At 63.1% G+C, this 24,146-nt stretch overlaps 3 protein-coding genes and 1 long non-coding RNA gene across 10 annotated transcripts in view; 1 reads left to right on the plus strand and 3 right to left on the minus strand.

Moving 5' to 3' along the window:
* Nucleotides 1-4: 4 nt before the first annotated feature.
* On the minus strand, nucleotides 5-4,426 carry LRRC24 (leucine rich repeat containing 24). Of its 3 annotated transcripts, XM_072775551.1 has the most exons (5): nucleotides 4,292-4,426; nucleotides 2,226-2,558; nucleotides 1,836-2,114; nucleotides 1,569-1,737; nucleotides 5-1,023 (listed from the first exon to the last, which is right to left on the minus strand). In XM_072775551.1, exons 2-5 carry the CDS (start codon nucleotides 2,391-2,393, stop codon nucleotides 116-118), a joined length of 1,524 nt encoding a protein of 507 aa, XP_072631652.1. In that variant the 5' UTR covers nucleotides 2,394-2,558; nucleotides 4,292-4,426; the 3' UTR covers nucleotides 5-115. The 3 variants fall into 3 exon arrangements, with proteins under 3 accessions (XP_072631652.1, XP_072631651.1, XP_072631650.1); XM_072775550.1 differs by lacking the exon at nucleotides 4,292-4,426 and having other exon boundaries at nucleotides 1,569-1,728; nucleotides 2,226-3,480; XM_072775549.1 differs by lacking the exon at nucleotides 4,292-4,426 and having other exon boundaries at nucleotides 2,226-3,480.
* Nucleotides 3,621-5,647, minus strand: C14H8orf82 (chromosome 14 C8orf82 homolog). The gene is made up of 3 exons (XM_072775678.1): nucleotides 5,431-5,647; nucleotides 5,277-5,325; nucleotides 3,621-5,154 (listed from the first exon to the last, which is right to left on the minus strand). The coding sequence occupies exons 1-3, from the start codon at nucleotides 5,572-5,574 to the stop codon at nucleotides 4,709-4,711; spliced, it is 639 nt and encodes a 212-aa protein (XP_072631779.1). The 5' UTR covers nucleotides 5,575-5,647; the 3' UTR covers nucleotides 3,621-4,708.
* Nucleotides 5,648-5,717: 70 nt separating this feature from the next.
* Nucleotides 5,718-24,146, minus strand: part of ARHGAP39 (Rho GTPase activating protein 39) — a 90,188-nt gene continuing 71,759 nt past the window's right edge. For 2 of the 5 annotated variants that reach the window (XM_072775476.1, XM_072775478.1), the window contains 8 exons: nucleotides 21,768-23,076; nucleotides 20,029-20,590; nucleotides 12,141-12,233; nucleotides 9,584-9,657; nucleotides 8,581-8,780; nucleotides 7,812-7,903; nucleotides 7,433-7,602; nucleotides 5,718-7,151 (listed from right to left, as the gene is read on the minus strand). In XM_072775476.1, coding sequence (XP_072631577.1) covers nucleotides 6,957-7,151; nucleotides 7,433-7,602; nucleotides 7,812-7,903; nucleotides 8,581-8,780; nucleotides 9,584-9,657; nucleotides 12,141-12,233; nucleotides 20,029-20,590; nucleotides 21,768-23,076 — 2,695 coding nt within the window. In that variant the 3' untranslated portion in view covers nucleotides 5,718-6,956. Of the gene's footprint in view, nucleotides 7,152-7,432; nucleotides 7,603-7,811; nucleotides 7,904-8,580; nucleotides 8,781-8,914; nucleotides 9,066-9,583; nucleotides 9,658-12,140; nucleotides 12,234-16,488; nucleotides 16,684-20,028; nucleotides 20,591-21,767; nucleotides 23,077-24,146 lie in introns of those variants that run through there. The other 3 variants (XM_072775477.1, XR_012007239.1, XR_012007240.1) reach the window with 3 other exon arrangements.
* On the plus strand, nucleotides 12,422-18,956 carry LOC140604310 (uncharacterized). Its single transcript, XR_012007265.1, has 2 exons — nucleotides 12,422-13,271; nucleotides 17,507-18,956. It is a non-coding gene; the product is annotated as an uncharacterized lncRNA (long non-coding RNA).

A 24,146-nucleotide genomic window follows, 5' to 3' on the forward strand; every position in this document is an offset into this window, starting at 1 on the left:
TGCGCAGCTTCGACCCTTTACTGAGCGCGCCGGAGCATGCGCGGGCCGAGCCCGCCGGCCGGCCAATCCGCGCGGCCCACGTCATCAGCCCGCGCCCGCCCCTCGGCCCGGCCGCTCAGCAGTGGATCTCGTAGGCTGCGGGCGGCTGCAGCAGGAGCCCGGGCCCCGCACCGTCGGCCGCCTCCGTCGGGACGTCAGCGAAGAGCGGCTTGGAGCGGTCGATGACGAACATCTCGTGGCCTCGCTCGTCGCGGAGCTCCTCGAGCTGCGCGAAGGTGCACGGCCCGTCCGAGTAGTCGTTGACGAAGAGCGCGCCCTCGCCCGGCGGTCCCGGCGCCTTTTTCCGCTTGCGGCGCCGGCGGCAGATCATGGCGGCCAGCAGCAGCGCCGTGAGCGCCAGCAGCGCGATGGCGGCCGCCACGGCCGTCTGCGTGGCCAGGCCCAGGGCGCGGAAGGCCATGCTGCCCGCCTCCTGCAGCGGCTCGTGGCTGACGGGCCCGGCGGGCGGGGGCGGCGGCGGCGCGGGCTGCGGCGGCTGCGGCCGGGACAGGTTGACCAGGAGCTGGAAGGGCACGCGGGCGGCGCCGCCGGCGTTGGAGGCCTCGCACTCGTACTTGCCGGCATGGGCCAGAGTGATGTTGCTAAGGAACAGCATGCCGCTGCCCGTGTCGGGGCCGCCGGGGCGCGGCGCCCCGCCCTCCGCCTGCGCCTGCGCCCGCGGCTGCCCGTCGCGCGGCTGCGCCACCTTTCTCCAGGTGACCAGGGGCTGCGGGTAGCCCGAAGCCTGGCAGGCCACCCGCAGGTCCTCGCCCAGGTTGGCCGTCACCTCGAGCGGCTCCACGTGCACCGAGGGCGGGATGCAAATGAGGCTGCTGCCGGAAACGTCCAGGAGGCTCTGCAGCGCCAGGCGTGGGGGCTCGGCGCACACGATCTTCTTGTCCCTGGAGCTGAGCAGCCGCTGGCCGCCCTCCTTAATCCAGGCTCCCAGCCAGTGCAGGGCGCAGTCGCAGCGCCAAGGGTTCTCTGCGGGCAGAGCAGGGGCGCTGGCTCCTGGGAGCAGGCTCTCCCCTCCCCTGTGGCTGCGCGGCCCCGCCCCGCCCCGCCCCGCCCGCTCATCTCTCAGCCTCTGCTGCTCTGAAGTCTCTGCCTGGAACCAATCCCATCATCGGGGCGGAAGCGTCGGCGCCCGCACGCACGGGCCGCAGCACTAAACCCCGCGGTCCGTCAGCCGCATCCTCAGGCGCTAAGTCCTGGAAACGCCGGCCCGGGCCGTCCATGCAGGTGCTGCCTGCCTGCCTGCGCTGGTGGCCCCAAGGCCGGCCAGCCCCTCGCCTCTGCCCGGGACTCCGAGCCTCTCCGACCGCCGTGCGCAAGCTCCCCGAGCCGCGCCTGCCCCAGCGCCGCGCTCCCGTCAGCCTTCGTGGCGGCTGCGGGCGGGGCCCAGGCCCCAGGAGGGTCGGACGGTCTGCAGTTGGGAGCCCCTGCGGCCCGCCCCGGCTGCCCCCGGGCCTGTTGCTACTGACCTGCCTGCGCCCGGAATATGCCCCGCACGAGACCCCCGGGGGTACCTGTGAGGCGCAGGACCTGCAGGCTGGCCAGGGGCCGGAGGGCCTCGCGGCTGAGGGTGCCCAGGTGGTTTCTGCTGAGGTCCAGCAGCGCCAGTGAGGAGAGCCCCGCCAGGGCCTGGTCCTCCAGCAGCTCAATGCTGTTGTCCTGCAGGTGCAGCTCCTGCAGTCGCTGAAGGGACAGCGAGGCATCAGGGAAGGGGCCCCAGGGGACAGGCGCAGGCCCGGGCAGGCCCCTCCGGCGCCCGCCGTCCCGCCCGCGCCCCTCACCGGCAGGTGCAGGAAGGTGAAGTCCAGCAGCTGCCCCAGCTGGTTACCCGCCAGGTAGAGCGCGCGCAGCTGAGCCAGGCCTGCGAAGGCGCCGACTCGCAGGCCGCGCAGCCGGTTCCCGGTGAGCGCCAGTTCCAGCAGGCATGACTGCGCGCGGAAGGCGCCAGGCTCCAGGGCGCGCAGGCTGTTGTTGTGTAGGTAGAGGCGGCGCAGGGCGGCGAGAGGCGCCAGGATGCCTGGGTCCAGGCGCGCGATGCTGTTGTCCTGCAGGAACAGCGTCTGCGGGCCGGAGGGAGGTCGGGGACTGTTCACGCCGCGGAGGCGGCTCCCTCCTCCACCAGGCGCCCACACGCCCCTCCCTCCGGGCCGCGGGCCCCACGCGGTGCCCACCTGCGTCCCGGGTGGGATTCCGGGCGGGACGCCGCGCAGCCGCAGGGCGCCGCACTCCACCGTGGCGCTGTAGCAGCGGCAGGCGGCCGGGCAGCCGGCAGCGCGGGGCGGGCAGCCGGGGAGCCACAGCAGCCACAGCAGCAGCAGCGTGGGCGCCCCCGGGGCCATCTCCCACGGGACCGGCGGCCGACCGCGAAGCTGAGGCCTCCAGCGGGGCCTCCGAATAGTCCAGCCCGGATGGGATGTGCCTCCTGAAACACAGGTCGGTGTGCCGGCCCCTGACACTTGAGAACCAGAGAACGTGGATGGAGGCCCGCACCCCGGGTGCAATATCTGAAAGGTCATAAGTCAGTTCAAGCAACTGATTAAAAAAACAAAAAACTTTACCAGAACAGCCCTGACATCTGGGGCATAGGCTTCCACGGCAGTTCCCGCTGTTCCCAGTGGTAGGCCCCGCCCTGCCTGAGCCCCCTCTCCCAGCTCTCCTCCTAAGGGGCTTCCTGCCCAGCAGTACCGAGCTCAGGCTTCCCTGCGCTCTAGCCGCTGCTTGCCTGGGGTGTGGGCTTGGGGACATGATGGTGGGAGGCCCCGGGCCCAGGTAGCCAAGCCCAGGCTGGAAGGGGGACAGGCTCTGGGAAGGCGATTTCCCTTGTCCAGGCGGGCTCTCCTCTGGAACTTCCAAAAGCCGAGTCCAGAGCATGAGGCTTGTGCCCTCAAGACAAGGCCCAGTGTCCTTGTGTGACCCCTCATGAAGTCCAGTCCTGTCCCTGGAACCCATTCTGTGGTCCCCATCCCGGGAGCCAACCACCACAGTAAAATGCGAGCACAGTTTTGTGCAGCCCCTGCCCCCGGCGGCTGAGGGTGGGTCTCGGAGCTTGCTAGAGTGGGGGCACGTGGCACACGACAAGACCCTCAGTTGAGGAGCCATGTCCTCCTCCCTGCTGGCTCCCGGGAAGGTGCTTCTCTTTTTTGGGCCGTGGAACAGCTGGGTTGTGAGGATGGGCCTTGGGCCACCAACCGGTTTTGTAGGGCCATTTCCCACACGGCTCTGGGAGCAGCGAGCTGAATTGTGAAGGGACGCCTAGTGTCGGGGGCTTATGCTCACACGCCTGTGGTCCTGGCGAGCGGAACGCCCGGGTCTAGGTCCAGGCACAGGAAGTCCAGTGCTAAAGGTGGGGCCCGGGCTGAGAAGCCAGCTAGTCTGGAGCAGGGGCAGCAAACCGGGGTGTGCTGTTGTCCTGCCTGCAGCCCGCCCTCAAATGGTCCCCGCTCAAAACCTGCCCATTGACCCTGCCGGCAGGAGTGAGTCCTGTGGAAAGGCACCAGGTGGCCTTGGTGTCTGTTCAAATCGCGCTCTAAATTGTAACTCACGTAATTATTTAAAGTCACTAGAAATGAAGTGCGCACAGCAAAAGTTTTAATGCAATAGCTTTGGCTCAAGCAGGGCAGTTCCCGGGTGTCTGAGGGTGTGTGTGGACCCCAAGGACGGGAAGGCATCCTCGGGCTCCTGGGACCCGCTCCCCTGAGCCAAAGGCTTGCCGGGGCTTTGCCCCCTCTGCCTCCGGCAGCAAGCCCTCAAGCAGAGGAGCTTCGCGGCTTCCTCCTTAGGATTCCGGGCACTGCTGCTCCCAGGGACGGCCCTGCGCGCTGACTGGGACACAGGGGCCCGAGCAGGGAGAGGGCCGGGACCGGGTCCGGGGCGGGAAGGGGTGGGCAGGCCAGCCCCGAAATCCTTTTACCCGGCGGGCGGCCCTATAATCGGCTGGGCAGGGGGCGGGGCGTCACGCACTGGATTCAGCGACAGCTGTCACCGACTCCAGCGCGCCATCTGTGCGGAGACCAGAGGGCCGAGGAAGCCCCGCGACCCCCTGGGGCGGAGCCCGAGCCGCGGGCCTCGATTTCCTCGCGGTGTCACCTGCTCCGCCTCCAGCGCGGGTCTGTCCCAGGGCAGGGCAGGGCGTAGCCCCTGCCAGTTCGCCTCCCCCTCTCGGTGCGCGCGGGGCAGGGCCGGCCCGGCCGCGATCCCGCCCCCACGCCCGCTGACCTGGGATCGGGCGCCCGCTCACCTGACGCTCCCGCGGCGCGGCTCCCCCGCCGAGCCCACGGCGCTCCGGCCCCACTAGCAGCGCCGGGCGGGGGAGGGGCGGGCGCCGCTCGCGCACGCGCACTGGAGCCCCCCCCCCCCCCCGCGCTCCTCCGGCCCGGCGTCCGCGGCGTCGCCGGCGAGCGAGGCCTGAACCGGTGGCCGCCCGAGGCCCGAGGCGAGCGGAGGGAGCGGAAGGGGCCGCGACTCCGCCCCTCCTCGCGGTCGCGGCCCCGGACGCGGCAGCACCTCGGACAGCGCCAGGCGGACAGGTGCCGCGGTGCACCTCTGCCGCGCACGCGCATTCGGCCGGCGCGCTCTCCGGGTGCGCGTGCGCAGCGGAGCGCGGCCGGGCCGGAGGGTGGGGGGAGTGGGGGGGGTGGGGGCGGCTCGGGGCGGCTCAGGGCGGCGCGGCGGGCAGCAGCAGCGGGGCCAGGTCCATGGTGAGGGCGAGGCGGCGGCCCTGCCAGCGCACGTGCGAGGGCATCGCGGCCGCGCCGGGCGGGTACTCGAAGCAGGTGCTCAGCTCGAAGGCCAGGGCGGAGCGCACCAGGCCCACGCCGCCCGCACGCTCGGGCGCCGGGTGGTAGAGGCGGCCGTTGGCGGCCAGGGGCAGCAGGCGCGCGGGCTCGAAGGGCACGGCCAGGGCGTCCCCGCCGCCGCAGTAGGACAGCCGCGGGGGCCCGGGGCCCGAGGCCAGCAGGTGCGTGAAGACCACCGGCCGGTCCTCGCAGCGCAGGAAGTTGCGCTCCCGGCCGCAGGGCGAGAGGAAGGGGAAGGAGGCCTCGTAGCGGCCGCTGCGGTTGGGTCTCAGGCGGGAGAAGAAGGTGACCAGGAACTGTGGGTCTGGAGGGGAAGGACGCGGTTGCTGCGCGCGGCCGCGGGGCCCCTCCCCTGCCCGGCTCGCCCTGCGCGGCCCCGGGCGCTGCCGCAGGGGCGCGGGCGGGGGGGGGCGGCTGCAGCCGTACCTTTGAAGCAGGTGGTGAAGTTCTTCATTTTGGAGTCGTCCAGGAAAAGCTGCGGACGGGGACGGCCGTGAGTGCGCCCAGGCCGGGGGGTGGCCTCCCCCCGCGGAGCCCCGGCCCGCCCCCGCCCGCCCAAGCGGCCCCGCCGCACGCCCACCTGGCCCTGGTGGTCCACGTAGTAGAAGTACTCCCGCGTCCGGGGCTCCGGGGCCTGGCCCTGCGCGTACGGCACGTCCCCGCCCCCGCCGCAGGCCCGGGCCCCCGGGGGTCGCGTCCGGAGCGCCCCGCACGCCCGCCACATCTCCTCCCGCGCCGGAAGCGGCGGCCCGGGACGCGGGGCGGGCGCTGCGTGGCCACGCCCCCCGGCGGCCGGGCTCGGGGTCACGCCCCGCCCCCCGGAAGCCCGCGCGCCGCTGGGGTCCGCACAACAGCACACGCAGCCTCCACGTGTCCATAGTACTTTATTCACACAAAGTGTTGCCACCTCTGGGGTCCATGCGTCAGGGCGAGTCTGGCCCGGAGACCCCGCGGCTCGGGGCGCCGCAGGGGACACCCGGCAACGGCGGGGCTTTTTTTTTTAATAATAAATAAAAACTCAACTCTAAAAAATATATATATATATATATATATAAACTGGGGAGAAATTAAGTTTTACAATCGGAACTCAAAATTCCAAAATGGAAAATGTACAAACTGAGAGTCGAGGTGCCCCCGCCCCGCCGGCCCGTCCCTCCTCCCGCGGGTCCCAGACGCGGGTGGACACGGCTTGGTTTTTGGTCAGAAGCCAAGAAAGTGGCGAAGAAAACGAAGGAGTGATGTCAACTTGCTCCGCACGGAGGACAGGCTAGGACGGCTCAGAGATAAATAGCATTTGGGTTAAAACTAGGTCATTAGCAAATTTAGTTCTTATATCTTTCCCTCTATATCTTTATACACAGGCGGGTTGGTGTGCTGGATAGAATCTGAATTTATAGTTACACGAAGAAAAATACTCTTGCCCCTCCCCCACCCTGCCCCAAGAATGCCTGCCCAACCCTGCCCCCCACCCCAGAGGACTTTGGTTTGGGCCCCCCCCCCCAGAAAGCCCGCCGGGCCCTGCTCTGGTGACGGACAGTCCAGTGCCCTGCGCTCCGCCCCCCAACCCCCCCCCCCTCCCCGCGCAGCCTCCGCGCAGGCGGCCACACTCAGGTAGTGGCGGAGAGGGGGGAGGGGGGAAGGGGGGGGAGAGGGGAAGGGGGGGGAGGGGGGAAGGGGGGACGGAGGGAGAGGGGAAGGGGGGACGGAGGAAGAAGGGAGGGGCGGGGGGAGGGGCGAGGAGGAGGGAGGAGGAGGAGGAGGAGGGAGGAGGACGACGGAGGTGGCGGTGGCTGCAGGCCGGACCGGGATGGAGACCCGGCGAGGCGCTGGCCCCGGGGCCGGGCGGCGTGTGCTCTCAGGCCGGCCGGGAGGGGCAGTGTCACTTGGCTCCAGGAAACAGAAGGCACTTTCTCGGGGCTGACCGGCCGGCGGGGGGCGGGGCGGGGCCCACGGGACTGGCCACTGGGCGGGGGGCGGCGTGTGGGGGCCTGCAGGGTGGGGCGGGCACGGCGGGGGCCTGGCATGCTGCCTCCGCGGCCGGGGCGTTCCCTCCCCCCTCCCCGCGTGCTCCCCTGCGCTCCCCCCCGCGGTCCTAGGGCCCCCGTGCTATAGCACGCCCTCCATGAAGCTGGTGTCCAGGTGCTGGATGAGCACGCGCAGGAACGACATCTCCTTGCGAGTGTTCTCGAAGATGACGCGCGGGTCGTCCGACCGGCAGCGCAGGCAGTTGGGCGCCATCACCATGGCCAGGTTGCTGACGTCCATCTTGGTGATGGCCACGTTGGCGGGCTGCACGAACACCTGCGAGGGCGCACGGGCGGGTGGGCGGTGCCGGATAGAGGGGCGGGGCCGGGAGCTGGGTGTGGGCGGGGCCGAGGCGCAGGTGGGTGGACCGGAAGCGGGGTGGGGGCGTGGCCAGGAGTCGGGGGGCGGGGCCCCGGCTAGAGGGGCGGAGGCGGGAGTCAGGGCGGGGGCGTGGCCGGGAGCGGGTTGTGGGGTGGGTGGGCAGGACCGAGGCGCAGGGGGCGGGACAGGTGGCCGTGGGGGGGGGGGGGGCGGGGCCGGGCGCGCCCCGCGCGTACCTGAAGGAAGCGGATGAGGTAGCACAGCACCAGGCGGTTGATGCGGGGCAGCGCGTGCACCACAGCCACGGCGGCCTCGGGGCTCTCGTAGTGCGCGATGCACTGCTCGTAGAACTCGTGCGGGATCAGGGGCTCCTCCAACTCCCGGTACCACAGCTTCAGTAGCGAAGCTGTGGACACAGTGCGGGGTGCCGCTCAGCGCGGCCTGCAGGGCGGGCACCCTCCCACAGGGGGCGGTGCGGACCGGAAAGGGTCGCCGGGCCTAGGTAGGCTGCACAGACCCAGGCCCTGGTGGATCGTGCAGGGGTGAGGGCAGGTGCAGGCAAGGCCCGAGGGAGGCCCCCGGGGGGCCGTGCGTCCTAGCCGAATGGGGGCTCACCAGGGACGTGGGGATCCTCCAGGCCTGTGGGCACCTTCCACTGGTCCACCTGCAGCTTCAGGGCGTTCACCTCATCAATGTCCCCGGGCACTCTGTGGAGCAAGGGTGGGTCTCACCGAGGAGGACTCTGCCTTGCCCTGGGTCAGGCTCCTCCCCATGCGGCCGGCCTCTCTTCCATCGGGGAGAGAGACAGCCGCCGGCCCCCCGATGCCTTCATCAGTGGGGCCACTGAGGCTCAAACCCACAAGCCTCACTTCCCAGCTCTCCTCTCGGGGAGTGAGTCCTGACAGCAGGTAGCAGGCCCTGTGCTATTCCCCATGGGGCAGGGACTGTCATCCCTATTCATAGGTGAGCACCACCTGCTGGCTGCCGCCCAGACTCCTGTTGCAGGCCCTGCCTAGGGTCCCTGCCATTCAAGTGCCCTCTGGGACCCCACTGGCCATCTTTACAGAGGCATCATCCCCGGTTGACCCTCCTAAGTTCAGGCATGCTGACACCCGGGGTGGGGGTTCCTTGACTTGCCCCCTGGGGATGGGGACCTGCCCTGCCTTTCCAGGCTGCACAATGGCCTGTGAGCTCCAGGGTGTTCCTCCCACCCACAGGACAGCCTCTTGTGGGGTCCCCTCTGGCTATCCCCAGACAGGGGCATGGGTCTCCTGGCCCCAAAACCCAGGGCTGGGGCAGGGAAGGAGGCCCGGTGGTCCTGGTGCCTGCCTGAGACAGCAGACACACCCGAGGCCTCACACCCGGGCCCCAGGTAGCAGGGCACCTGAAGATGCCTTCCGTCTGGTCGCCGTTGAGCGCTAGCACCTCCTCAGACAGACGTGTTTGTACCCAGGGCAGCTGCCGATCAGGGTATCGCTCCTTCTGCATGCTCATGACCTCCTGCAGGGCACTGCCAAACATGGACGGGCTGAACACAGCATTCTTGGCGTGCCGGATCTCCTCCACATTGGGCTTCTTCAGCCCCTGCAAAGACAGCCCAGCGCTCTGACCTGGTGTGGCCCCGCGGCGCTGCTCCCAGCCTTCCCTCCCCCTGTATCCCTCCCAGGGCTGCCCCTGGCTTGGCCACCCTCCCCTCTCTCCCTGGTAACTCCAGGCACCTGCACAGAGCTGAGGGCACCCCAACTCCTTGGTCCCCAAGTCACTGGGGAAGAGGCATCCTGCTGGGCCAGCTACAACACCCTAAATCTTCAGGTGGCCCCACTGGTCACACGGGAGGAAGGTGGGAGTGGTTCCTGGAATGAGAGCTGCCTGGGGCCACAGAGGGGCCAGGCTGGCTGAAGTGGACCAGGTGACACCACCTGGGGTGGAGGTGGGGGGAGAAGAGGGGAGGGACGGCCAGGCTCCGAGACCTGGCAGGAAGGGTCAGCCTCCAGAGGGCCTGAGGGGCTGCCTGGGTGGAAGTGGGGGCGGGGGTACGGAAGGGGAAGATGGCCAGGTGAGTGGCCCAGCGTGAGTGAAGGGGCCCATGGTGGTGTTCTGAGCCTGCCCTGCAGTCCCAGGCCAGGCCTCCCCGGGGCCCAGAGGCAGTCGGCCAGGGTGTGAGGGTCCCCTCTAGACGGGTGGTCTCTTGCCTGCTCACGGGTGAGCCTGGGGCAGCTGGTGCCGTGGCCACAGGGCACCTCACCGTCACTTGGCCCTGCCCGCCTGTGCCCACGGCCTTCCCTGGCTGCCTGCCTGCCTTGGTGGGCTCTAGGAGAGCAGGCCAATCCCTGACGCGTCCCCCTGGACCAGTCCCCCTGACCGCCCAGCCCGGAGGATGCTCATACCTTCTTGGCTCCGGTGAGGGCCGCCTTCTGCAGCTTGTGGTAACAGTACTTGGCATACGTGCTTATCGCCACCCCTGGAAAAGAACGGGCACCGGTCAGCATGCTGTGGATGTGGGGCGCAGGGGCTGAGAGGCCAGAGTGGGAGGGGTGAGAGGCCGCTCCCGCAAGAGCCCTGGGGTCCCCCCTCTCCTGGGCTGAGTCCTTTAGAGCAGAAACCCGCACAGAGAGGCAAGGGACCCTTCCCGCACCTCAAGGAGCCTCGCTGGGGAAGGGACCCCTCTGCTAGCCCCCCCGCCCCTCCCACCTTTACCAGGAAAGGCAGGACACGGGCCCCAGCCCTGGGGAGTCCCTAAGAAGGGCCGTTTGACAGGAAACAGGGCTAGGGGTGCTCTGTGCCCACTGCCTGGGGCCAGTCCTGGGGAGGGGGCTTTGGGGTAGCTGGTCATCAGGCCCAACTCCCCGATAGCCCTGCCTCCAGCCAGGGATGCTGCGTGGCCGCGGGCTGCCTGGGCCAGAGTCCCGGAAAGGGAGGCCGACAGGATGGTGGGAGTGCAATGGGGAGGAGGAGCATGGAGGGGACGCCCCGTGTCCTGAGCCCGGGTGTCCCTGCAGGGCCAGCACACAGACACCTTTGGGTTCTGCCCAGGGGCCGAAGGCGGGAGGGAGGCCCGTTTCCTTTCTCTGGGCAGGGGCTAGCTCTGCCCGGCAGCAGTTGCGGCTGGCAGTCACGGGATGGCGGCCGGGGGGGGGGGGGGAGCGTTTGGAGAGCAGGGGCCTCAGGGACCTTGGCCAGGAAGTGTCCAGATACAGGGATGAAGGGCAGGGAGGAGGAGCCCGCGCAGGGCGGGTGTGCCCCGGGTGGCATCTTTCCTGGCCCAGGAAGGCAGGCGCAAGAGAAGCTGCAAGGAACCCAAGACACGGAGCGAGACCTCGCCTGGGAGCACCCGCCCCGGGGCCGTGGACCAGTCAAGGGGAGGCTGGGAGGGGGCCGCGGAGGCCCCGGCCTGCCGACCCCAGCCTCAGATCCAAATAACCCAGTCTTCTCTTAAAGGAAGCAGGTTCTTGTGCAGGAAGCACAAAGGGGTCCTCGGACCTGGGTCTTAGCCCACGAAAATCTTCGTCTGAGTGGTCATAGGACCGTGTCGTCACCGTAAGCAGCAACCGTTCTCACTGTCCCTGGGAATCCGTTTCGGGTCCCTGGGATGCAGCCCCCCAGGCCAGCTCAGGACACTGCGCCCAGAGCTAACTGGGCCTTCGGACGCCTCACGGCAGGGGGGCGGCTACGGGGGGGGGCGCGCCCCAGCGACACAAACACCCCAACCCCTGTCTCAGGGCCTCGCCCACGGGGCTGCCTCTCCAGGGGTGGTCCTGGTCCCGAGGCGGCCTTCTTGGGCCTCAGCGTCCTCCCCTCTAGGACGGGAGGGGGGGGGTCCCGGCAGCCCCCGTACCCTGCACCGCGTGGCGGGCGTCGCTTCCCGGGCCACGACCAGGGGGAGGGGGGGTCTCCCGAGGACCGAGCTGTGCAGCGCCCACGGCCAGCCCGGGAGATCCTCACGATGGCGTGGGTGCTCCGCCTCGGGCCCCCCAGGACATGCCTTCCAGGGGCCCGGCTGCAGAGGGACAGTCGGGCGGCTCTCCCACAGTCTGCCCCGCCCCGCCCCCGCCCCTGGGCCTATAAGTTGTGCGGTGGGACCAGAGGCCACCCCGGCCACCCCTTGGCGCCTGCACTGCGGGTCCTGGGCCTCGGCTCCACCCTCGCTACACAAGAGGATCTCGTGGGGCCAGGCTGAGCCCTGTCCCTGCGGCAACCCCACACCCGGACTGGCGGGAGCTCAGGGCCCCCCCACTTGGCTCCGATGCCTGGGGCCAGAGGGCAGCGACCCCCTCCACCAAGGGCAGCGCGTAGCCACCAGCTTCCCAGGGGAGGGGGGTCGAGGTTGGGTGGTACCGGCACAAGAAGTGGGGCTTGGCACAAGAAGTGGGGCTCGTCTGGAGGAGGACGTGTGTGTTCCAGGGGTGGGGGGAGTGCCCGAGGTGGGGCAGCGGCCGGTCCCAGAGCCCCAGTGCCAGGACAGCAGTGAGACCCCCCCCCCCCGGGGACAGCTCAGTCCTGGGTGGACAGGGCCTCCCTGCAGCCTGGACAGTGGTGGGATGGGGCTGTGGTCCCGAGCCAGGGCCCGGGGAGAAGGGAGAGGCTGGTGGGACGGTAGGAAGTTCTTGGGCTCCCTCCAAGGAAGCCCCTCCTCAGCACTCACCTAGGGGTGCTTCCGGCCGGCCTTGCCCAGTCTGTCCTCGCCCTTCCCCACCAAGCGCCCAGCGTGCAAGTTGGAAATTGTTCTGAGCACCAGGGAGAGAGGCACAGGGCGGGTGTGGCCTCCCCCAGACACATCTTCCGCGACCGGGGCCTCGGCCGGCCCGGAAGGCCCCAGGCCCGATGGTTAGTGCCACCCCACTGACACCCCTTCCAGCCCAGAAGCGGTTAGAGAAAGGGGCCAGGCGGCCCAGGCCGGAGAGCAGAGCTGCGCAGACTGCACCCAGGCTGCGGGAGAGGCCCTACCATCCGGCTCCTCAACATAAGGCTTGGGTTTCTTTCTCAACTTGGGCTTCTTCTTACTGTTCCTTTCCAGGAGCGCTCTCATATGCTGCGTCACTGGGGAGCAAACAGAGCCGTGAGGACCACAGAACACAAAGTCGGGCGCGTCAGCCCACGCCGCCCGCCGCAGCCGCAGCCGCAGCCGGGGGGGGGCCCCTCAGGACTCCTCACAGGGACACGGCCCGGTGGGGTCCCGGGCTGGCGGGGTCCTGGGCTGGCGGGGCTGCTCCTCGCGCGCAGGCGGGCGGGGGAGGGCCGGGGGGCGCCTCCCAGCTGTCTGCCCTCGGGGGTCTCAGGCTCCTGGCCGGGCCGGGGGCAGGGTGCGGAGCCCCCCAGCAGCCTCTGGGCCTGACCTGCGCTGCCAGCACTCCGCACTCCGCACACAGCACCCCAGCAGGGCGGCCCTCCACGCCTGCCCCCGGAGGCTCTTCTCCGACTGCGAAGGCAGCCTGCCACCTAGTCGCCCCCCAGGGCGCGCGGCCCGCCCATTGAGGCACTCCCGCCAGCAGCATGCCCCTGTGGACGGGCCACGGCACCCATGGCTTAGGAAGCAGCGTCTTCAGGTTCTGCTCGCTCGGGCCGCAGGGAGCCTGTGGCCGGCTACTCCGGCGACCCCGCGGCTTCTCCGCGGCCGGTGCCTTGGACGGAGAACAATGCAGGAGCCAGGCCTGGGGGTGCGGCGCTCCCCGCCCTTGGGGCGCCCACAGAGGCACGGCTCCGCCCATATACACCTCCCTCCAGGCCCCCCGCGGGCTGGGACCGCCTGTCTCTGGTGAGCATCTCCCGAAGAGCAGGAGCTCCAGGGCATCGAGGGTTTCCTCTTGCACAGACTGCTTCTGGCATCACACCTAGAAACCCCGGCCCAGCTCGAGAAGAAGCGTCTATGTTTCGTTCTAGCTTTACAGTTTCTAGGGTTTATGTTTTGGTTTGTGATATTTTGAGCTAGTTTTTGCAGACAGCACAGAGTAGGAGGCTCATCCTTGAAGTTCATCTCTTTTTGCGTTTGGCCACCAGCTGTCCCGGCACCAGAGGCAGGAGGCAATGCCCTTTCTTCACGGAGGTGCCTCTGCATCTCTGTGCAAAATAGTGCACCACGTAAGTCTCGGTTGAGTTTTGGACTCTGTTCTGCCCCACGGATCTACCTTTACATCAACAGCTTATTCTCCTGGCTCCTGGAGCTCATGACAAGGCTTGAAGCAGGATATGGTCAGTCCACCAACCTCCCTCTTCTTTTTCAAAGGTTATTGTGGCCATTCTAGGTCCTTTGCATTTTCTATGGATTTTAGAATCAGCCTATTGATTTCTAAATTAAAAAGAAAAACTATTAAGATTTTGGTTAGGGTTGAATCTGCATCTATTTAGGTGGAAGTAAAATCTTGATACAAGTGAGTCTTCTGATTCATGAATATGGTATTTCTCTCCACCTCAGGCCTTCCTGACTTGCAGTAACATTTGGGAGTTTTCAGCATAGAACTCTCAGACATCTTTTGTCAGACTTATCCCTAAGTATCTTATTTTTATTTTTATTTTATTTTTTTTTAGTATCTTATTTTTAAATGCTACTGTGGATATATATTTTTTTAAGATTTTATTTCAAACTAATCTCTACAGCCAATGTAGGGCTCAGACTCACAACCCCAAGGTCAAGGGTCACCTGTTCCACCTGCTGAGCCAGCCAGGCGCCCCGAGATGGTATTTTTAAAATGTCCATTTCCAGTAGTTTGTTGCTACTATGTAGAAACACAATTAACTTCTATATATTGGTCTTGCATCCTGCAAACTTGCTATTCTCACTTACTATAGTATTTTTATAGGTCCGTGGAAGACTGTGTGGTCTGTGAATAGACACAATTGCACACTTCCTTCCCCTTCTGGATGCCTTTTATTTCTTTTCCATGACTTTGCACTGGCTAGGCCCTCTGGCATCACGTGGAGCAGGTGCAGGGGGGCTGGAGGTCCTTGCCTTGTTCTCGATCTTGGGGGAAAGCAGTCTTTCACCATTAAGTATGATGCTACCGGGGCACCTGGGTGGCTCAGCAGTTGAGCGTCTGCCTTTGGCTCAGGTCGTGACCCCGGGGTCCTGGGATCGAGTCCCGCATTGGGTTCCCCACAAGAAGCGTGCTTCTCCCTCTGCCTGTCTCTCTCTGTCTCTCTCATGAATAAATAAATAAAGCCTTAAAAAAAAAAGTATGATGCTGGCTAGAGATGTTTTTTTGTTTTTTGTTTTTGTTTTTTTTTAATTTTTATTTATTTATGATAGTCACACAGAGAGAAAGAGAGAGAGGCAGAGACACAGGCAGAGGGAGAAGCAGGCTCCACGCACCAGGAGCCCGATGTGGGATTCGATCCCGGGTCTCCAGGATCGCGCCCTGGGCCAAGGCAGGCGCCAAACCGCTGCGCCACCCAGGGATCCCTAGAGATGTTTTTTAATTGTGTTTTTTAATTTAATACAAACATAAAAATATAGCCATTTAACCATTTTTAAGTGTACAATTTAGTGGCATCTAGTACACTGTGTCATGCAGCCACCACATTTCTAAAATTCTGATATCACCACGAACAGAAACACTGCACCCATTAAGCAAAACTCCTCATTCCCCCTCCCCCAGCTCCTGGTAACCTCTAATCTTTCTATGAATTGCTTACTTTAGATATTTCATAGAAGTTGAATTATACAGTGTTTGCCCTTTTGTATCTGCTTTTTTAACTTAGAATAACTTTTTCAAGGTTATTCCACGTTATAGCATGTATCAGAGCTTTATTCTTTTTTATGGCTGCAAAATATTCCACTTATCGATAGACCACATTTTGCTTATCCACGCACCTGGACACCTTGGTTGTTTGCACTTTCCGGTTATTGTGAATAATGCTGCCATGGACATGGGTGTACAGGTATCTGAGTTCTCATTTTCCATTCTTTTGGGTGCTGTAGGGTCTTAAAAAATATTTGCCTTTTGTCCGGTTGAAGAGGGTCCCTTCTGTTCCTAGTTTGTTTAGAATTTTTATCAGGAATGGAAATGTTGGATTTTTGCCAAATACTTTTTCTACACTTACTGGGATGATCACATAATCTTTCTTTTTTACTGGCGAATTACATGGATTGATTTTTTAGTGTGAAACCAATTTTTCATTCTTCAGATAAATCTCACTCAAGATACATTATCTTTTTTTATACATGGTTGGACTCCATTTGCTTAAGTAATGTTAACAATTTCTGTTCTATGTTCAGGAGGGATACTGTCCGTGTTTTTCATTTTTTTGGTAATGTCCTTTTATAATTTTTGTATGGAATAAATTTGGAGATAGTCCCTTGATTTCAATTTTCTCAGCGAGTTTGTAAAGAATTGCTGTAATTGGTAAAATTCACCAGTGAAGCCATTTTGGCCTTTATTTTTCTTTGTGGGAAAGTTTTAAGTACCAATTCAATTTCCTTAATAGATACGTGGTTTTGGTTGTCTATTTTTTATGGAGTGATCTTTGGTAGTTTGTGTCTTTCAAGGAATCCATTTCCTCTAAACTGCCAGATATACTGGCATAAAGTTGTTCATAATATTTCCTTATTATCCTTTTGCATGTTGAATCTGCGGTGACATCATCTCTCATTCTTGATATTGGTGATTTATGTTTTCTTTTTGATCAGTCTGGCTAGAGATTTATCAATCTTATCAATCTTCTCCATTAGCTTTTTGTTTCACTGACTTTCTGCATTGTTTTTCTGTTTTCGCCTTCACTGATTTCTACTTAGATCTTCATTATTTTCGTTCTTCTGCTTGCTTTTGGTTTATTTTTTAAGTTTCTTAAAATAGGAACTGAGGCCCCTGATTTGAGATCTTATTTTAGAACACAGGTATTCACATGCTATGAATCTCCGTCTAACAACTGCTGTGGCTGCATCCCACAGTTCATATGTTTTGTTTTCATTTTCTTTCAGTTCAAAATACTTCCTAATTTCCCCATAGCTTTTTATTTGACCCATGGGCTATTCAATAGTACGCTTTTAAAAAAGTTTCCAGGTACTTGGGGATTTTCCAGATATCTTTGTGTTACTGATTACTAAGTCAATTCTGTTGTGACACTTTCTATGATTTGCCTTCTTTACCATTTATTGAGACCTGTCTTGAAAATGGCTGGGATTGGAGTCCAAATGCTCTGGCCGAGAATCTATGCTCTTGCCTACTCTACGGTAGCTGCTTTGTTTCTTAAACAGACTTTCAAGCAGTCCTCTGTTTTCAGCTTCAAGACCACACACCTTCCAAACCTCTGCTAGAGAAAGCTGGCTCTACCCACTGTGGAGCTTTTAAGGGTTTGCTACCTGCTTCAGCTTCTGAGCTTTGTCACTGCTTGGGATCCACCCTTCTTGGCCTGAATAAGTCAGCTTCCCACCACTCGCTCCTGCACTTTTCAGCTTCCAAAACAGTGTTCGTTCTCTTTGTCCTTGTGGGTATCCTTATTTTTATCGTGGTAAAGTATACATAAAATACACATTCTATTGTGGTAAAATATACACCTGGTAAAAAGTACAAAATTTACCATTAGAACCATATTTAATTATACAGGTCAGTGGCATTAAGTGCATTATTACTGTTGCGCAACTATCACCATACTCCATCTCCAAAACTTTTTCACCAGGCCAAATGGAAATTCTGTAGGCAATGAACAAGTCTCCAGCTGTCCCTGCTCTAGCACCTGGCACCCACCATTCTTTCTGTTTCTATGAATATGAATATTCTAGGGGCCTTGTATGAGTGGACTCACACAGTACTTTTTTGAATTGGCTTATTTCACTGAACATAATGTTCTCTGGTTTCATCCATGTTGTACATGTGTCAGAACTCCCTACATTTTTTTAGGCTGAATGATATTCCATTGTGTGGATGGACTAAATTTTATCTATCTACTCATCCACTGACGAACACTTGAGCTGCTTCCACTTCTGGGCTGTTGTGAATATACTGCCATGAACCTGTACAAGTATCTATCTGTTCACGTCCCTGTTTCCAAATTTTTTTGGTAAGAAGTGGAAGTGATGGGCCCTATGGTAATTCTATTTCCAGTTTTTTTAGGAACTGCCAAACAGTCTTCCACAGTGGCTGCACCATTTCCCAAGCCCCTTCTCCTCTTCTTTAAAAAATTCCTTCCCAGGACACCTGGGTGGCTCAGCGGCTGAGCATCTGCCTTTGGCTCAGGGCATAATCCCGGAGTCCCGGGATCAAGTCCCGCATTGGGCTCCCCTTGAGGAGCCTGCTTCTCCTTCTGCCAGTGAATGAATGAATGAATGAATGAATGAACGAATAAACAAATAAATAATAACTTCCGTGTTCATTTGGCAGGACATCGAGGTAGATTCCAAGTAAATATATGTGTTCCATCTGACACCTCTACATGGAAACCTTACGTCTTACTGAACACATGAAGGGTGAAGGAAACTCCTTAGGGTCTGCACCGTCCACAGTGCTGCTGCGAGGAGCACATGGGGTAGCTGCCGTCCGTGGTGTCTGCAGAAAGCCTGCGAGGGAAGGCCTGATGAGACGAGCTGTGAAAGCAGCCTGCTGGTGGCTGGCACAAAGGCGTGACTGTGTATAGGACAAGGTTAAGCTGGGGGTTAGCGGACAGGTGAACTAGGGTTCACTGGAGCCTTGGTCCCTTGTGATAGTGACCACACAGAAGATGTCACATATGTGCTGGAAGATGAAATCAAAGCTCCCTGAGGCCTGGGCAGCACGGTTCAGGGTGCAGTGTCACTCGGGAGCTGGGCTCAGTGACCCTGAGAGGCTGCAATTTTCCTTCCGCAAGCACAGGCTCCATCCTTGTGGGCTGATGGGACCTGCCTTCCTGAACACCAGCCAGCAGCACGCCTGTTCCTGATGTGCCTGTGGGAGGGAGCACCGGCCTCTCCACTGGCTCCACACTGAGCACAGCCTAGAACAGATGCCCACCCAGCAATGGTCCAGGGGTTGTTTTCTGGCTGGAAGGCAGCCCTGTATTATACACGTGAGATCAGATCCCAGAGCCTAGAAGCAGGCTCCTGTTGGTGGGACCACAGAGACCCAATCTCCTTTTGCGGGCTGAGACCACGTGGGCCTCCCTCAGTGTGGGCAGATGTTCAGAGCCACACACGTCCAACTGACCACCCATTCCTCATACACGCCATGCCCATCCCCGTAGTGCAGACACTAGGAGGAAAGCCCACAAACCTCTGCGCCATAAGGAGTGTCCTGCTTGGCCCTGCATGGTGCCTGAGCTCAAGCTCCCCACAGGAGTCCCAGCGCGCTGGCAGGAATGGCCTCAGGAGCCTCTGGCCTCGTCCATTCACTGCTCACTCACCTTGTCACTTGGCAAGCGCTCCCTGAGCCCCCAGGGGCTGTGTGTTGAGCAGTAGACACACACCTCAAGGCCTCTGTGGAACAGGCTGAACCATGAAGCTAATGGGGGTTCACTTCCTCCTGGAAAGGCCCAGGAAGACCAAGGCTGACTGAGGCCACCCACCAGCTTGCGTGTTCTGCACATGGGGGAAACCACCTGGGACGCCCTCTGCCGTGTTCAGTGACCTTGCTTAAAAAACCACATGCCTCAATTAGGGGCGCCTGGCGGCTCCGCTGGGTGAGCATCCATCTGTGGGTTTCAGCTCTGGTCACGATCTCATGGGTTGTGAGATCAGGTCCTCACTGGGCGCCTCCTAGCAGAGCCTGCCTGAGGATTCTCCCCGTGCCCCTCCCCTCCTCAGCTGTTTCTCTCTTTCTCTCAAAATAAATAAATCTTAAAACAAACAAACAAAAAAAACAACTGAAAATCCCATGGCTTCTAAGATCCGGCCCCCCCATGGCTGATGGGCTGACGGTGCGTGTACTGGACACACCTTCCCTAGGACTCCCCCTGCCGGGGCAGCTGTAGCCCCATCACTGTGTGCACACACCCGGCTCCACACACCCGGGCTGGGGCAACGCCCTGGACAGACCAACACAGACAGTCACTCTCAACGAGGAGTCCACAGCACCTGAGCCAGATAATGTGCGTGTGCACGTATGTGCACACGTATGTATCGAGATGCTGGTTCCAGGGCGATGCCTTGTGAATGCCCACGACTGGGTGGTGGACAGCCTGCTGCAGGGGCAGGTGTTGCCTGTGGCCCCAGGCTCGGGCTGTCCCCGCCTGGCACCATCTAGAAGCAGGACCGGGGCCCTGAGTCCTCCCCGAAGGAGACCAGATCTGGGGCCAGACAAACCTGATTCACGGCCCTCAGGCGCCCTTGGCAGAATGTGGCTGCTTCCACACCTGACTTCTCGGGATGGCTCAGGGCCAGGCCAGCTTGCAGCGCCCCAATGGCCTGCCAGTCTTGCCAGACCTGGTGCCGGGTCAATGCATCCCTGGTCACCAGAGCAGCTCCTCCCTGCTCGCAGGAGCCCCGCTCCAAGGCCCTCCTGTCTCTTCCCCACCCAGGACAGATGGCACCAGCCTGCCTGTGGTGACCACCCCGCCAGGCCATAGTATGGCTGAAACACAGTTAGTACACAGGCCTGACTGTGGCCTCCCTGCCCTCATCAGGCGGAGTGACCAGGTCCGGAGGCCTTAGCAGAGTGGGCACCAGCTGGCTGACACATGGAGGCCAGCCCTCGTCCAGCCCCCTCCTCCCTGAACCGTTGGCCTGTGGCCGCGGACCCCAGTCCAGGACTGTCTGTCATTCTTCCCAGTGGGGACCTAGAACATGGCACTCAGAGGACGCACGTGTCTGCGTGGAGGTGCAGAGCCTGCCTGCACCAACCTGCCCAGCGCAGACCAGGAAGCTCTTGCCACAGCCCTGCCCTGAGCCGGTGGCAGAGCCAGGATGCGAGAGGTCTGGTGCCCCGGGCCTTACCTTTGGTGTCATTGACGGGGTCCATGTGCCGGTAGATGTAGCCCTCCAGGTAGGAGTGGAATTTGGGTGTGGGCGGGAAGAAGGCCAAGCAGATGGCCATGAGCTCCCAGCCGCGGGCTAGGCTCTCGAGGCGGAAGTTCTCCGTGGTCTGCCGGCACAGCTGGATATAGAGCTCGTCCCGCAGCCCCTGCACGCTCCAGCCCTTGGTGGCGATCTCCAGGGCCACATGCAGGGGGTCGGCCTTGGCGCGCCGGTCGCCCATGTACATCTGGATCAGTTTGAAGATCTCACAGGCCTCCTTCTTCACGTGGCGGTCGCTGGTCACGATCATGGGTTTCTTGATGGACTCACTGCTCCAGGCCAGCATGTTGGCGATGGACACCTTCCGTCGGAAGAGGCCCTGCGTGTGTGTGTTGAAGTGCTTGGAGGCCCAGTTCTCGATGTCGGTCTCCGAGGACGGCTTACGCAGTGTGAAGGTGGGGAACACGCAGCTGGCACTGGGCATCACACTGCGGGCCTGCCGGCTACTCTCAAACTGGGCGCAGGAGCCGAGGTCCTCAGACTAGGAAGGAAGAGGGGCCGTGAGGGGCTGTGGGCTCCACGTGACCCAGCCAGGAGAGGGGTATGGCCTCCCCTGCTGGCCGTGAGCTTAGCGCCTCCCCTGGGTCTACCCACCTCGTAGACACATGCTGTGTCCTCCCACGAGGCAGGGGAGGGGACCACAGAGGCCCTCTTCCAACCTTTACCCTGAGGAGTAAGAAGTGCCCTCCCTATTCCTGCAAATGAGGGGTACTAGTGGCGGTGGTGGTGGGTGTCCAGGACAGGTCTGGGGTGGGAGGATGCCAGGGGACGCCGTCCCCACCGGTGCTACACGGCTGTCTCCATGCGGGGTGGTGGTAGGTACTGACTGGTCCACGACCCTGCCCTTCCCTCCCTGTCAGAGCCTTCCCTGCCACCAGAGATCCCCATGTGGGGCCATGGGCGGAGTGAGGTTGGGCCACGCCATCCCCTTCCACAAGGCGTTTTGTCCCAAGCCTCCCTCCTTGCCTCCCTCAGGGCCTCAGCACAGCTGCCCAAGGCGTCACCGGCGTACTGGCCCTTTGTTTTCTCAGCCTGGACAGAAGCGCTACTCTGAGCTCTCTAGCCTGCGCAGGCATTTGGCAGGGACAACGGCCTCCCAAGGCCACCCTGGGCAGGTCTTCCCTGGCGGGGTCGGGAGCCCAACCCCAGGAGGCCCTCTGACCACTGCAGGCTCTAAGCAGGTGCCAGGGCGGACCCTCAGCCTTGCCTTCACGTGGCAGACTGGTGTGAGAGGTCCGCGGGCAGAAGGGAGGAGGGAGCACTAGGACACTGGCCTCCAGAATGTGACCCAGACCGAGATGCACGTGAGTCGGAGGAGCGGCCAATGCCCGACCTGGTGCTGACCGGAGAGGACAAGCAAGCCAGGCTCCTGTGTGGCTCCAGCTGCAGCACGAGGTTCCGCCCCCTCCTGGCTGCAGAAGGGCTCTGGGGGCCCCTGACACACCTGCAGGGCGCCTCGCCCGGAGCCCGGTCACAGACGGGAGGCCAGAGGCTCAGCGGCCCCGAGGTCGGGGGCTGCCCGCCAGCCCCGACTCCCCTGCGTCCGTGGCCCGGATGGCGTCAGGGCGGGGCCTCTGAGCCCCCGGTGACTGGCTAGCACACGCCCGGCCTCAGCCCCGGCCCCCCGCCGCCCCGGGAGCCCGGCAGCGCCTCCCTACCTGCGAGGGGTGAAGGTAGGGCTCCGGCGAGGCCAGGTTGGTCTGCACCGAGACGCTCTTCTCGAGGAGGATCTGGGGGAAGGCCAGCCTCTCCAAGGCGCCCCTCTGCCAGTGCTTGCTCTCCTGCTGCGCCAGGGCCTCGTCCTCGCTGAAGGCGCGCACCACAGGCCCAGGCATGGGCAGCGGCACGGCCCCGTCGCTCTCGTAGCCCGAGCCGTCCTGCTGGGAGTCCCAGCTGCCTCGCTGCTTCATGTGGAAGTGGGCCTGCTGCGCCTCCCAGGCCAGGCGTGCCTGCGCCAGGAACGGCTCAGCCTCTGCCGTCTTGCCCTCGGCTCGCTTCCCGGCGCCCAGGCCGGGGCCGCACGGCGCCCGCTCCTCGGCCGGCGGCTGCTCGCCCAGGACATCGTGGTCCCCGGGGCCGTCGGCGGGGCCGTGGCACAGAGACGGGTTCCTGCTCTTCCTCTTGCGTGTGCCCGGCGAGTAGCCGCCGGAGGACATGGTGTCCTGCTGGCTGGACCAGGACATGGCATCATCCTGCGCGGCCCGCAGCTCGGCTCCCTCCATGCTGCTGTAGTCCCCCGGGGGGGCCCCCGGGCGCGGGCCACGCAGCGGGCAGGGCCCGGGCTGCAGGGGCAGCGAGCCGCCGCCGGGGCTGGCTGCGAACCTGGGCCTCGGGCCGGCCCGCAGCTTGGGGCTGGCGCCCGCCTGCTCCACATACACCAGCTGCCGCACGTACTCCTTGCCCGCAGGGCTGTACTCCAGGCTCAGGAAGCGCTCGGGGCACTTCTGGCGGGTGAGCACCAGCTGCTGGTAGGGCGACGCGGGGCCCTGCTTGGGCGACGGCGGGAAGGCGGTGGGCTTGCGGCCCGGGGACCGCTGTGGCGAGCCGGCCGGGTAGGCGCCGGCCTCGTACTGCACGTCCATGGGGGGCTCGTCGTAGATGGGCGCCTGGTACTCCACGGGGGGCTCCTCGTACAGCGGTGGCTCATAGGCGTAGCGTGGGGACGACGGCTGCGAGTCGCCGGCAGCTTTGCGCGGCTGCGCCAGCAGCGGGGAGCAGCTCCCCAGCTCGGCCCTCTTCAGGAAGGGCGACGGCCTCCGCTCGGGGAAGAACACGGGGCCGTCGGGCTCCGGCGCGAACTGCTGCAGGCTGGGCGAGTGCGGCCCCCCCGACGGCCGGCGGGTGCGGCCGGCCTGGCCCTCCAGGGCGTAGCCGTTGCCCTGCGACGCCAGGAAGCTGGGCTCCCGGTCAGCGACCTTGATGAGCATGCGCTCCTTGGTGCCCGAGTTCCACCGAAGCGAGGAGGTCCTGCGGGGACAGGTGCGGTCACTCGCTGGGTGGGGACAGGTGCAGCTGTGCCCAGCCACCAGCCCGATCCCTCCACTCACCAGCCCGGGCCCCGCAGCGTCTGGCGTCAGAGCCCAAGAGGCCCAACAGCCGCCGGGAGCCCCTGTAAGCGGCCCGGGCACCCTGCACCGTGGGGCCCGACACCTGGGCGGCGCGGCCTGCAATCGCTGCTCTCCCGTCCTCACACAGCCCTGCAGCCTCCTAGGCGGCCTCCTGCCCAGGCCGCGTGCCCCCGGCCTGCCACCCCCACCCCAGGGCCCGTCCTGACACTCCCTGCGCGGGGGGCTCTGCTCTGGTCACCCCAGGACCAGGCACACAACTAGTTCTATGAGAGCCGGAGGCCCGACTCCGGAGTCGATCTGATTTCCCCCACAGGCCCCACTCCTGGTCCCGCACCCGCCTGTGGCCCCTCAACCTCTGCCTCTCAGGGTCTGCTTCTCAACCACGGAAGGGCCTGCGAGCTCCAAGGCGGACTCCCTGCCCGAGACTCTGCCCTCACACACACACAACACTCGGCCCCTGGGCACAGGTGGAAAACTGCTTTCCAGAGCAAAGATGGAAAAACTGCTTTTCAGAGCAAAATTGAGGGGAACATCCAGAGATTTCCCTCCCCCTCCTCACGTCCAGTAGCCCAGTTATCAACCCCCCCAGAGCGGTGCACTCGTTACAGCCGATGACCCTACAGGTCCATGGCCACGAGGCCTCCTCGCCGCACGGCGCCCTGCTCGCCGAGGGCTCCCCCAGGGGCCGGGCCTCTGTGGGTCTGCACGTGTCCTGGCACTGGGGGGTCACACAGACAGCTTCGCGGCCCTGGACCCTCCGCGCTGACTGCCCCCCCCCGCCCCTCGACCCCTCATCTGCCTCCACGGTGTTGCCGTCCCCAGAACGTCGCGGACCTGGAGTCACACAGGCGGGCTTCTGTGACCCCGACGCGTGCCGAGCCTCCCCCACGTGGTCCCCGCGCAAGCTCCTGTCCTCTGAGTGCCGTGGGTCGGCCCGCGGTTCATCTGTCCACCTGCCCACGGGCGTCT

Source organism: Canis lupus, chromosome 14 (genome assembly GCF_048164855.1).
Source record: "Canis lupus baileyi chromosome 14, mCanLup2.hap1, whole genome shotgun sequence".
Classification (NCBI taxonomy): domain Eukaryota; kingdom Metazoa; phylum Chordata; class Mammalia; order Carnivora; family Canidae; genus Canis; species Canis lupus.